At 46.0% G+C, this 12,857-nt stretch overlaps 1 protein-coding gene across 5 annotated transcripts in view; it reads right to left on the bottom strand.

Moving 5' to 3' along the window:
• Nucleotides 1-12,857, bottom strand: part of prrc2c (proline-rich coiled-coil 2C) — a 35,075-nt gene that overhangs the window by 10,115 nt on the left and 12,103 nt on the right. For 4 of the 5 annotated variants that reach the window (XM_071202854.1, XM_071202857.1, XM_071202856.1 and 1 more), the window contains exons 2-17: nt 11,901-12,070; nt 10,933-11,107; nt 10,698-10,807; nt 10,178-10,303; nt 9,759-10,060; nt 9,578-9,657; nt 9,122-9,264; nt 8,943-9,030; nt 7,506-7,683; nt 6,723-7,407; nt 6,438-6,646; nt 5,850-6,126; nt 5,526-5,736; nt 2,957-5,443; nt 417-580; nt 147-301 (exon numbers count right to left, since the gene is read on the bottom strand). In XM_071202854.1, coding sequence (XP_071058955.1) covers nt 147-301; nt 417-580; nt 2,957-5,443; nt 5,526-5,736; nt 5,850-6,126; nt 6,438-6,646; nt 6,723-7,407; nt 7,506-7,683; nt 8,943-9,030; nt 9,122-9,264; nt 9,578-9,657; nt 9,759-10,060; nt 10,178-10,303; nt 10,698-10,807; nt 10,933-11,107; nt 11,901-12,015 — 5,505 coding nt within the window. In that variant the 5' untranslated portion in view covers nt 12,016-12,070. The remainder of the gene's footprint in view (nt 1-146; nt 302-416; nt 581-2,956; nt 5,444-5,525; nt 5,737-5,849; nt 6,127-6,437; nt 6,647-6,722; nt 7,408-7,505; nt 7,684-8,942; nt 9,031-9,121; nt 9,265-9,577; nt 9,658-9,758; nt 10,061-10,177; nt 10,304-10,697; nt 10,808-10,932; nt 11,108-11,900; nt 12,071-12,857) is intronic. The other variant, XM_071202855.1, reaches the window with a different exon arrangement.

Raw genomic sequence — 12,857 nt, 5'->3', positions numbered from 1 at the left:
TTTTTATTTCTCTGCAATTAGATAGTAAAAAAACATAACATAGTGCATCCATGACATGAGTATTAAGAGGTTATAGGGACTCAAATATTGCCGTTTCAGTTTATGTAAACTAAATGGGCCAAGCTATTCTCTTGGCCATCTCTTACCTGAGGAGTCTGCTCTTCCTTTTTCCGTTTCTCTTCGTCTTGCAGCCGTTTCTGTTGCTTGCGGGAGACCACCTCTGTGAAGCCGTCATCAATGGTGTTGGACTGTGGGTCTTCAGTGGTGGTGACCTCAGGATGGTCATCGATGATCACAACACCTACAGTGACGGGACAGAAGAGAATAAAGACATTTATTCAGTTTTCAGGTTAAGAGGAGCAGGAGCAAGGTTTAAGTTCCAGACTTAGAGTCAGGATAAAAACGTGTTTACGTACTGGCATAATTGTTAAGATCAAACTGAGAAAGAGCATTCTCTTTGGGCTTCTTGGCGGCCTGTTTGGCTTCATCTTTACGACGGCCAGACGGGTCTTTAGTAGGCCTCTGTGATGCTCCTCCAGGTGTTTGTGATGTCCCATCTGGATTCTGCTGGGCTGCAGGGCTGTTTGTATCAGAGACACATGTTAGAGAATAAAGGAAACATTGAAACCCTAACAGAGACTATGTGACACATTTCAATGTTGAATAGGTCAGCAGGGTGGTGGTGAAAGAGGCCTGAGACACAAAGAGTGTAAACTAATTATGTAAATGAGAACAATCGGATTTGCGCAAAAAGCTATGTAACCTTTGTTTTATTCCAACTGTACTATAAAGTAGAAGATGACAAATAATACAGATTCAAAAGGCGCGTTCACACCGGAGTACTTTTCCCGTTAAGTTCCGTTAGGACCCCTTATTTTGCGTTCACACCAAAAAGAGTACTTAGTGCCGGGAAGTTTTACCCCCATTGTTAGTGCCTGCTGGAGAGGTGGTACTATCATGGGGAGACAAAAGTACCAATTTCTTTTGGCTGGGCGAATTGCAAAACACGCCCCGTAAAACTCTGAAAAGTTTTGTGAAGCCGCAGGGTTTCCCACACAGACTATACTTGGGGGGGCCGCCCAGGTATATTAATGGCCGCCCAAGTATTTTTCACGACCCATTTAGGTTTTTTGTTTTTTTATTTAAAAAAAATGTATTCGTCCGTGACCACGACGCCATCTGCGATCGATTAACTTGTGGACAATGATCCATCGCTCCCTTGCACTGATCTCGCCTCCTTCTGGCCTGTTAAGTGGCCTGCCTCACACAGGGTGACTGGCTGTCCACATGATGTGGCCTGCCGACATGGCCACTGTCATACAGATCATAAATCAAAGCCCTTGATTGGTCTGTGTGTCATTCCAGCTCGGGATAAGCTCAGCTCAGGTGAGGTAAAGGACTCTGAGTGTTTAGATAGTTAACTTAGTCTAAGTTCTCAGTGGGTCTCAAACGGTGTGGTCACCAGTTATGTAAACACATATTAAGGTGAAAAAAGGTAAGATACACTTTTAAAACTTGTTGAGAGAAAACTAGTCTTTGCTGCTGCCTCAAAGAGGAGCAGGGGGAGAGGAGGGAGACAGGAGAGCACAGACACACTCACAACTATACATGAACCAAAAACAAATTAATTAACAAGTTTCAGTGTTTTTTTCATATTGGAAATGGTATGTTATTGGTTATGGCCATGATTTTATGATTATTGAAATGTATACAGTTCTGTTTAATATAGGTGTTTCCATAGATCTAGTCTCTATATTTTCCCCTCAAAATGCACCAGATTTGAGGTCGACAACCCACTAAAAATCACATGGATAGGTTCCTAAATACATTTATAAATACATTTATTTTTTTAAATAGTAACCCATTTCCATATGTTCATGTGTGGGTAGTAGATTTAAACTATAGGGCTATCATTATGGGCCCTGCCTGTACCTGTTCGCTCTGCCACCACGTGAAGGGTCTGCTAACAAGCGACCAACAGAAAGGTTAATGTTGTTGCACGTCACCTCACACACAGGTTATGAAGGTTTTTATGCATGTAAACAGAGTCAAAACCCTCAAAGTACACCCTGTAGCAAGTACAACTTTAACACAGAAAATACCTCCCCAAAACGCCTCGTTGGTGAAACGTCATCATCCATTTGATTCTTCCGGGTACGAGATTATGTAAGGATGTACCCGGAACTAAATGGACCAATCCGTGGAGCAGTTACGTTAAGCCCCCGCTGATTAGTCCAAATTGACCAATCCACGGACTTCCACACACACACACACACACACACACACACACACACTGATTTCTCCTCCCTGGCTGCAGGCTGATAACAGACAGTTGGGATCTCGGCAAAATTCTCTCTGCAGACCCATTCTCACAGCATTTATCAACCTTTTTCTTACTCAATATCAAGCCACACTTATTGTTTTTACTTCGGCTGTGTACCCTCCCTGTGAGCACAGTATTGGAGCTACAACGAGCTGTTAAAGGCAGAGAGTGAAATTCAGTGAATACACGTAGTTTACAGAGATGCTGTTTGAGAAACCAATGTGAGTTTGGAAAATTGCACAATATAAATCTATTCTAGTAGACCTCAACAATGGAATTATGATCAGTGGAAATGGCCATGACATGTCTCCTTTAAGAATCAGAAATGCTGCTGAATAAGGTAAAGTGAGAGGATCTAAAAATACCAGCACACTGATGCCATATTTATAAGATTTTAACCAATACACTTGAATGGCCAATTACAGCACACTTGAATAGAGTAATCTACCTAAGATTCTTCACGAGTGATATGCAGTGCAACTATTCATTAGACACACACCTACACAAGGGGTTCATTGTATGTAAATAAACCTGCACAATTTTCATTGAGTCAACTTCATTGTGCTAAGTGTTAATGTAAGCAGACAAAGTAAATGCCTAACCAAACACAAAAGCACGATTGTTCAAACTCACCCTTTGCGGCCGGCTTTGGCCCCTCCCCTCCTCTCCCCCTTGCCTCCTGCATAGCTCCGCACCGGTTTGGCTCCACTGTTGCTTCTACGATTCTGTCTCTCTGCAGGCCTTTGATTTGAGAAACTCCTCTTGGCTGCAGGAGCCCCGTCACGTTTTGGAGTCACCCGTCCATCAGGGGGGCTTCTGTTGGGGGTCATGGAGCCCTGGGGCAGTGCAGGTGCCTGGGCAGAGGCAGTGGCTGCTTCATGAGCAGCCTCGAGAGCTCCTTTCCTTTCTTCTCGCTCTCTCCTCTCGTTGAAGTCGCTGCTCTCAGAGGCGGTTTCCCATTCCTCATTGGCTTGATCTGAAGAGTTCTGGTTGGATAGGTCAGGGGATTTGGTTCCAACTGCAGTGATGGTGGGGCTGCTGGTGTCAGGCAAGGGTGCTTCCATAGAGGAGGACAAGTCAGGAGCAGGCATAGTGGCGGCCACGTCTGCAGGCACAGTCAGAGGGGTCCCCGGAGCCCTGGACAGGGTTGGGGAGTGGGACACTGGAGCAGAGCTGGGGACAGCAGCAGCAGGCACTGGGAGTAGAGGGACAGAGGGACCTGGGGCTGTTTCTCCATTAGCTAACACTGCAGCCTCCCGTTCCTTCAAGCGCCTAAAGCGGGGGGGTTTATCTTGCCTGGGGGGCCTTGCTGGTCTGGACCGCCGTGGTCTTTCTCTACTACTCTGAGGAGCCCCTTCAAAAAATATCTTGCCATCAGACCTAGGGGGTCTTCGGTCTGCAGCAGGATTGTCATATCTTTGTGAGGAGTCTGTGTCCTCCGGCCTGAATGTCTCCATGGGTTTAGAGGGCCACTGAGAGGAGGACTCTCTAGCACCTGGCCGTCTGAGAGGGCCTGGGCGAGGGCCACCACGTTCCCTTGTTCCACCTCGTCTACTGTAAAGTCCTCCTCTTCCTCGTCGTGAAGGATCTCCCTTAGCAAGGAATCCTGGCTTGGGTCTGCTCTCATCGTCCCCTCTGTGTCCAACCCTTTCCCCCATGTGAGGAGGTCCAAAGCCTGGCTTGTGGGGCCCAGGCCGGGCCTCCCCAGGGAGCTCTCGCCTCAATGGACGGCTAGGTTTGGTGCTAGGCTCACGATCAGAGGGTCCGGTATCACTGGCAGACTCTCTACCACCTTCACTCTCAGAATCTGTGTTTGAACCCCGGCGCCGCCTACGCTTTGGACGAACTTCAAAGTCTGAGCTCTCGCTGCGTGTTTCGCTTTCTTCCCTGTTGCGGAAGGCAGCAGCGCCTCCAACCAAAGGTAAATCTGAGCGTGATCGGGGCTCTCTGTAATTGTACTCTGCCCGGCTTCGACCACGACCCCCCCTGTTTCGGCCACTGTAAGCACCCCGGTAGCTCCGTCCCCTGGAGTAATACTCGCCTCGACCACGTGCTTTGAATGGGTCAGCAGGCCACTCTCTATCCCTGTCCCTGTCTCTGTCCATATCCCTCTCACGTTCCCGCTCTCTGTCCTCTCGTCGGTATGAACGTGGAGGAAGATTGGACTCCTTCCTGGAGGGCAGTTTGGGTTCTGGATGTTGGTCATTGCTGGGCGGTTTGTCTGCTTTCTCCTCCTGAGAGGAAGAGGTGGGAACCCCAGATGAAGGCTGAGGGTCTTTGACTTTTGGAAGGCCAGTCTGCGTTTCCTCAGCCTCAGCAGCTTCTCTCTTCCCCTCCGCCTGAGATCTGGAACCCTCAGACACAACTGCAGCTGCAGACGGAGCTTTGGATGATTGATCCTTCTTGAAGCGGTCTCCTCTCTCTCCTCTCTCCAATCTCTCTCCTCTATCTCCTCTATCCCCTCTCTCTCCTCTCTCAAGGCGCTTCTCTCTTTCTTCTCTTTGCTCCCTCTCTTCTTTCATGTCCCTAAGGACAGGCTTCTTTATTGGGCCAGACCTGCGGAGAGGTCTCTCTCCACCTGGTCCTTCTCTGCGTCCGGCCCCTGATCTTGCGCCCCAGCGCAGCTCGGCTTTCTGCTTGCTCGGGACTGGCAAAGGCAGTTTCTCTTGTTTGTGTAATCCATCAGCAGGTGGTGTAGCCCTGTTGCTAGTCAAAGCAGCAGCCTGGGGCTGGGGGTAGGGTTCATTCTGAGGCTTATCATCAGAACGTTCTGCAGAGTCCTGAATGTCTAGAGATGTTGCTCCCAGGGACAGCCCATCAAACCTGGGCTCATCCAGCTTGAGGGAATGGCTGGAGCCCTGGGAGACGCTCGTCTGCAGCATCGCCTGGCCGAGAGCTTCTACCTCTTCCCCACTTGGGAGGCCTGCTTCTTCTGAATCAAAGGCTGAGGCCACAGGAACCCTGTCTAGAGGCCCCGATACATCCTCTGGGCCCGGAGTAAATGCTGACAGGGACTCTGTAGGGTCCTGGAAGAAGTTACTTTTGTGAGAGTCCAATACAGTTTGGTCCTGGGGAAAGATAGTTGTTAGACCCCTGTCTAGATCCAAACCACAGTCGATCCTGTCAAATAGAAAATGGTTATTTAGTTACATGCGTTAAATAAAAAGTTGTTTTCTTATGTTGTCATCTATCAATTATTTACCTCGGCTCTTTGTTATCATCTTGTCCTTTTGGAGGAGTTACAGAGGGTGAAGGCTCCGATTGTGGGTACGGTTCCGATCCCCATACCATCCGTGAGTCTGACGGCAGGCCATGGTCACGAATTGGTCGGGTCAAATGGTCAAAGGAGTCAGAGCTGGAGCTGGAATTGTCACCCGGTTCTCTGCGAATGATCTGCTTCGGAGGCATCCTCGCTGGAGAAGACAAAGAAGAGAGACTTTCAATAGGTTTTCTGGCACATCTGTAACCTTTCAGTACTTTTATCTCTAGGATACATTCTATATTGCTGTTCCAAAGAATTCCCCACCTTGGTGAATGTTAGTTGGCATGTCCATGGGAGGACGTCCTGACATAATGCGAGGGTCCATGTAGGACTGCATCATGAGCCAGCGGGGGTCAAAGCCCATGGACGCCAGGTGCTGGTGGTGGGGGCCAATGGGTTGATACATCGAGCGGTGTTGTTGTTGTTGCTGCTGCTGTTGTTGTTGTTGGGGAGCTGGGACACCGCCTCCGCCACCTGATGGGGACAAGGAGCCTCCACTCTGGTGTTGCTGTTGCTGCCATTGTTGCTGCTTCATCTGCTCCTACAAGAACAAGGATTGGTAACAGAGACAAAACATTTGAATTGTATACATTACATTGTAAGTGTCTGTGTTTGCGTTAATGATGGCTCATCGTCATATTTGTTTGTTCTGACAACACGATGCTTTAACAATTGCCATTAGGTCAAAACCTTTTCTTTTTACTGGAGGTATTCAAGTTTGAGGATATAATCTTTTTTATTTTATTTAAATTGTTCTTTGAAAAATTGCCTTGACAATGACTTTCACACAAATTCTTATTTAACAAGCAAAATCACAGTTGCCATTAACAGACCAGATGTGGACATCCTTACCTGCTGTCTGAGGAAACGAGGAGGCAAAGACTTTTGAAACTGTTTGGAATAGCCCGAGTTGAGAGAGGGACGCAGAGCAGCTGCGGCTTCTCCTTCGAGTTGTGGCGGTGCCATAGAGACTTCCTCTCCACTGGGCAGGTCCATGTGAGGTGGAGACAGGTGGGGCTCATCCAATGCAGGCAGTAAATCAATAGTATTTGGATCTGTTACTGAAAGAAATATAGTCAGTCGCAACTAAACAAACATTTACATGCGACCTTAAAGGAACGGCTCTGGTTAACTCACCTCTGTTGTCCTCCAAGTTGAAATAGTCTTGGATAGGCACTGCTCTGTCTACCTGGTTGTCCTCCACCAGGGCGCTAACCTCAACCAAGGAGCTCTCTTCCTCGCTCTGAGGCTCTGGAGCAAAGGCCAAGGGTCTCTGGATCGTTGGACTGGGCTGACGAGGCAGGGGATCCTCCTCCTCTACAATTGGTTCCACTATCTCGTGTTCTCGCTCCACTATCTCGTGTTCTCGCTCCACTATCTCGTGTTCTCGCTCCACCATCTCCCCACCTTGATCCACCTCTTCAGGCAGAGGCGCTTGCACGATTGTGGCCGGTGTTAGTGAAACTGGGATGGAGGGTACAGGACTGGATACGGGAGCAGGAGCTGATAAGGACTCTTCTTCCTCTGCAGGTCCTGCTTCTTCATTGATGGGCTGAGCAAGGGCGGGTGTGCTTTCAGTTGTCTGGCGGTGTTTTTCATTGAGACGTTTCAGTTTTTCAGCACAAGCTGCGAGCCGTTGTTCTTCCATGCGCCGTTCTTCTTCATCTCTTCGCTTCCTAGCCCGTTCTACAGCTTCAGAAACTTCTTGAGGCTTCTTGCGCTTCTGTCGCCAGGCCTCGGGGTCCTCCTCAGCACCAGGGGCTGCTGCAGCCGGTGGTTTGGTTGCACGTGGAGCTCCGCTTACAACAGAACGACTGCTGCCCTGGAGATGCAGAATTACAGATACAGAATTTTCAACTTTGTGTTTAAATAAACAGTGCCCATTTGAAGTGAAGTATGTGAAAGGATAACTGGTTTTACCTGGTAGTCCTGCGGTGCAGCTGACTTGTACTGCCCCATACTGCCAGGGGATGGCGCTCTGGGATCACCATCAGCCCATGAGGTTTTACTGCCCCCACACTCCTCGGGACCCTCCTTCCAGCCCTCCTGACCCTCTGCTGGCCGAGATCTCATGCGCTCCACTTTACCCATCCATTCCCTGAAATTAATGAAAATATGTTATAAAGTGAACAAACAAAAAAACATCACATGTCTCTCCGGGTGCAACAACTAATCGAATTAATCGATTAAAATCTATGACCAAATTAATTGCCAACAAATTCAGTCGTCGATTAGTTGGTGACGTCATCACGTGTGTTTTACGCGCTGTTAAGCTCCAACGTTATCGGTCTTTTTATCGGTACTGGAGACATTTAAAAAAGATATGTCATATGTGTTATTGCTACATAAACATTATATCGCAGTCTTAGTGTCGCCAACTCGTTTCTAATATGCAAAAAGACAAACAAATGTGTCTGATGTATTTTCGATCTTTCCAATCCAGACGCGATCTCTCTGGGGGCGGGGCAGTTTACACACACGCGGCTGCTACGTGCAGCAACACACGGAGGGGATGGCGGAGAGAAGCGCTCCAAGGTGTGGTTAAATGTTACCCGTCTCGATGTGGACAATGCTCGTTGCCAATAGTGCAATAAGAGTTTAGCATGTAAGGGCGGTAACACGAGCAATTTGTCTAAACATTTAGCAAAAGTGCACCACATCCAGACGGAGGAATGCACCGGGTTCCACTGTCTTTCTAGCAGCTCTGTAGCCCCATCCACGAGTAACGTTTCCACGTCAGCAACACACGGAGTTAACACAATTATACAAACGGGTTAATGATTAGAGGTAACCGAGTTATTTATTTAGTAAAAGTTTCAGCTATTCTGTTTACAGTTCTGTTATCACATTATTTAATACCATTTGTTAAAACACTGTTGTTTCTTTTGATGTGAAATATTATTTATTTAATTTAAATAAAAAGCAATGTTAGTTTTGTTCACAATTTGTTTAGTTAATTTATAATATATGTATTTTTGAATCAAGTATTCATCTTTATTGTCTTCATTGTTAGTTTCCACATGCCTAAAACAACCTCAAGCTACATCTAAAAGTTGATGGCTAAATAAGAACGTTTCAGAAATTGTGCAAGGCATACTAGTCCGAATAGTCGATTAATCGTTTAATTAATCGATTATCAAATTAGTCGTTTGTTGCAGCCCTACATGTCTCCAACTAACAATCTCGTGAAACATGCACATCACAAATTCTCTCAAATCATTTGGAAATTAAACATATTTTTGAATTTATAGGTTAAATAAATAACCACCGATGTATTTTCTGCAACACTAAAGCACAGGGCCTAAATAGTAAATGTTAGGGAATGCAAGTGTTTAAAAGTTAGAATGAAATACTAACCAGTTTTCTCTTTTTTCTTTATTAGCTTGGTTCTCCTCATCATCGCTGAAGTTTAGTTTCTCTGTGTAGTCCACTTCCATCTGGGCTCCTGTGAGGCAGAAAGTGTTGGATTGAAAGATGTTAAATTAATTTGTTTGAATTATTAATTTACGCAGAGGTTAATAGGTGTAGCTACTAACCTGCCCAGCCCTCGTCTGTGTCTGTGTCTAAATTGTCGAGCCCTTTCAGTTCTGTTGCGCTGATGATGGAGGGCCTGTCTGGGTCCTTGTGCCAGCCCTGAGGGGGACCCTGCTGGGGTCGTGAACGGGGACCCCTGACCATCCAGCAGAAGAAAAAGCAGAGAACAGTCGTAAGGCACCTGGTCTAGTACATTCATATTTTCCTCTATTCATAGCTAAATATCAGTAAAGTATCCAGTGCTTCTGTGTGATTGCATCACATCTGAACTTTATTGTTTAGGGAACTTGGGTTCATTTCTAATCCTAAATATAATATGGTATATACGCTGCATGAATAAAACGTTTTTTGTTGTTAATTATCATTTTCAGAGTATATTGTGTGTTTGCAATGATACAATTAAATACAAATTAAAAGTATCTTTTATTTTGGGCTAAGCCATGAATATGTGAACTCACTTTGCTCCTTCCTGTGGGACAGGGTATCTGAGGTTTCCTTGCCCTGGGGCAAAAGAAATTTGAGGAAATGCCTGGAACATCTGAAAGACAAAGAAAGCAATCATCAGCAATAAACACAGCTAGATACTTTAAATAGAATGAGTTAGTGTGGTTTGTTCAAAAATATGAAGCCGAGACTTACATAGGGTGGCATCATGCTCCTGAAAGCAGGGTCAAAGTGTGTTGGTACCCCAGCAGGAGGCTGTTGCCCCCCGTTGAGTTTAGGCTGAGAAGCGGGGGCAGAGGGGGGCACCTTCTCCCTGCCATCCCTTTTCTCATTCTGAACGTCAGCGGTTACTGTTCGCCCAGCCTCTTCAGCTTCCCCTGGAGGCGTAGAGGTATCAGGGACCGCACCCCCCTCCTCCAGAGGCCTGTTGTCCATCTCAGAGGGGCTGGGTGCAGTGATTAAATTCCTGCCTCCGCCCTCACGCCAACTGCCAACATCTAACGAGAAAAAGGAAGAGAGATATTAATTGACAGAGTTCTTGCGGTTCCTGAAGAAAAAGGGAACGAGACATCAATAAGTGGACCGTGAATGTTGTTTAAGGGCATGAGCCATACTTTGAGGTCTGAGGCTAGGTCCCGGTCCATAAGGCTCCTCTTCTGGACCATCCTCTTTCTCCCCCTCACCAGCTGCCAGCAAGCTAGGAAACTCCTGGTGAAATTGACTACTCACACGAGGAGCTCCTGTAGAATAAAAGCACATGGTTATAAATACACAGAAATCCCATTATGAAAAATATAATACAGAGACTAACAGAGAATCATTTGGTTTAACCTTAGGTTGGTGTACAGTCCCATTTTCAACCTGATATCAGATTTAGTTCAAACTAATGATTCCTGCAGGCTGTAATGTGAGGGTTGCCTGATATCGTAAAGAATTGTACTAGACATACATAAGTGACCACTAATGTTTACACATGCCAACATTCTGGTTTTGCTGCGTTTCAGAGATCGCAGAGGAGCAAAGTAAAACAACTAGAACGTTGGGTAATAGTGAGAAGACATGCTGAGCTAACAGGAAAAGAGCTTATATAGGTTTTATGAGTTGTGTAGTGAGCATGGAGAAAGTGAACAGCACCTTCTATTGGTGTCTGCTTGCTGCTGGCCCAAGAGCGGCTGCCCACAATAGAAGGCTCTGGAGGCGGGACCACGGGTGGTTTGACCGGGGGTGGGGGCGTCTCCTGTTGCCTATGGCAGATGAAAAGGACAGTTTCCAAAAACACTCATTTGAAACATGGATGACACTCCAAATATGATGTAGCCCTTAACAAAAACACCATAATTGTGGTGCTATAGCAACATTATGAATTTACCTCTCCTCCCCTCCCTCAGGTCGAGATGCCCAGCCACTCCCGTCTTTGGGGACGATGTTGACGTTGGGGTCGTTTCCCTTGTTCTCTGCCTTCAGACTGGGCAGGTTCGCCGGAGGGGGCATGCGCCGGCTAGCAGCAACTTTGCCCAAACTTTGGAGCCCATGTCTCGCAGCAACTAGAATGAAAATCAATTGTACATGTCGTAAAGCAAGGAAAATACGTGAGCATCCTAAGGGTATTACTTTATATTATAACTAGAGCCGGGACTCAATTAAAAAAAATGAATCTAATTAATTAGAGGCTTTGTAATTAATTAATCGAAATTAATCGCATTTTTTAATCAAATATACTTATTTGACCTGAGAACAGTGAGAAGCAATGTTCACATGGATTTGACTCCAAGTGGTCTACAGTCAAGTGCAATCCAGTGAGCTGGTTATTTTCTCAGACATGGACTTACTTATCCTGGCCCTGAAACCAGATGAGTGTGGGTTGGGTCAGGGTGTGGTTCCTTGCACTCGGAGTCGGGCTAACGTCCACGCTAGCTGCTACATGCTTTGCATTTAGGTGATACTTTAGGCTTGATGTGCTGCGGTGATATGCAACCGTGCTCTTATCGACGCTTCCATCGGTCCGTTTAAAAAAATAATAATTCCCATCCACGGGGCCGACCAAAGCGGTCTCATCAGCTTGTTCGTTCATGTTTGACTATTGTTCACCGTGGTTTGTTGTTGTTTGAAGTCCCATGCTGAAGTCATGAACGTTAGTTGGTGCTCCAGTATAATCGGTACGCCTGAAACTCATCCAGTGAGAAACGTTCCGCTGTGCAAAAATAAGTGCGAATAAAACGCGTTTTGTGTAATTAATTAATTAATCTTAATTAACGCGTTAAAGTCCCGGCCCTAATTATAACATTGATTAATTGAAATAGTTTGCAAGAATAACAGGGAAACATAGTGAGAGCTTACCTGCAGTTTTCTGGGTTTCCAAAGATTTGCCCTTGTAGGTGTTAAAGAGGCTAAGGGTTGCATACTTTGTTTTGCCATCCTTTGCCTTGGTGCTTTGCCCTGACTTCTCTGACATTTCGATGTAAACTCATTGAGTCTGGTCCTTTGGCCTCGCCCCCAGAACCAGCCTCCTTTAGAGCAAATGTGAAAAAAAGAACATGAAAGGTGAGGAGGTTATTGACACTAGACCATAAACACATATCCGACTTCCTTAGATGTTCCCCAACACCCGGCCGAGTCTGATGCACGTATAAAGAAAAATCTGCCCTGAACCCGAGCCTTAAACTAGACATGCAGGCCATTTCTGATTTGACCACCAAGTCAATTTGGAGGGGAGAATCAGGAAACAAAAAGCATAAAGTGGATGAGTGAGGAATACCACAGACATAGACAGCTTGTTTGGGGCGGCAGTGTCTTTCCTAAGTCACACAGAGGTCATTTATTATTAACGGAGCAGTGGTGGAAATGTGTAAGTGTGTGTGTGTAAAATGGGGGCTCCATCTGCAACTTGGCCTTGGAACACTTAGTGAAGTAACATCCACTTGAAGGAAAAGTATTTAAAAAAAAATATGGTTTTTAGTTTTTAAAAACTATCAAATGGAATGATAGGCCAAACTGACGAGAAACCCCAGCTTTTTTTTTTAAAACAATGTGTGATGCCAAAGTAAGAAACTCCCTGATTTTAAAATAATAAAATTCATCGTTGTTGTTGTTGACAAATGTATTTTAAGGGCCTCAGCAGTGTATGGGCATCTGTATCTTCTTTTCACTGGTGTGCACAGTATTTGCCATAGTCCAAATATTTTCTGACATTATCCCAGTTCTGGCAGTAGCTTCTGATCGCTCTAAGCCAGGGGTGCTCAACCTTTTTGGAACCAAGAGCTACTTTTAAAGTTGCCAGTCTGCCGAGATCTACCA

The sequence above is a fragment of the Pseudochaenichthys georgianus genome, chromosome 4, assembly GCF_902827115.2.
Source record: "Pseudochaenichthys georgianus chromosome 4, fPseGeo1.2, whole genome shotgun sequence".
NCBI lineage: Eukaryota > Metazoa > Chordata > Actinopteri > Perciformes > Channichthyidae > Pseudochaenichthys > Pseudochaenichthys georgianus.
The sequence above is the reverse complement of the archived record's forward strand: the minus strand, read 5'-3'. Positions and strand labels throughout refer to the sequence as shown.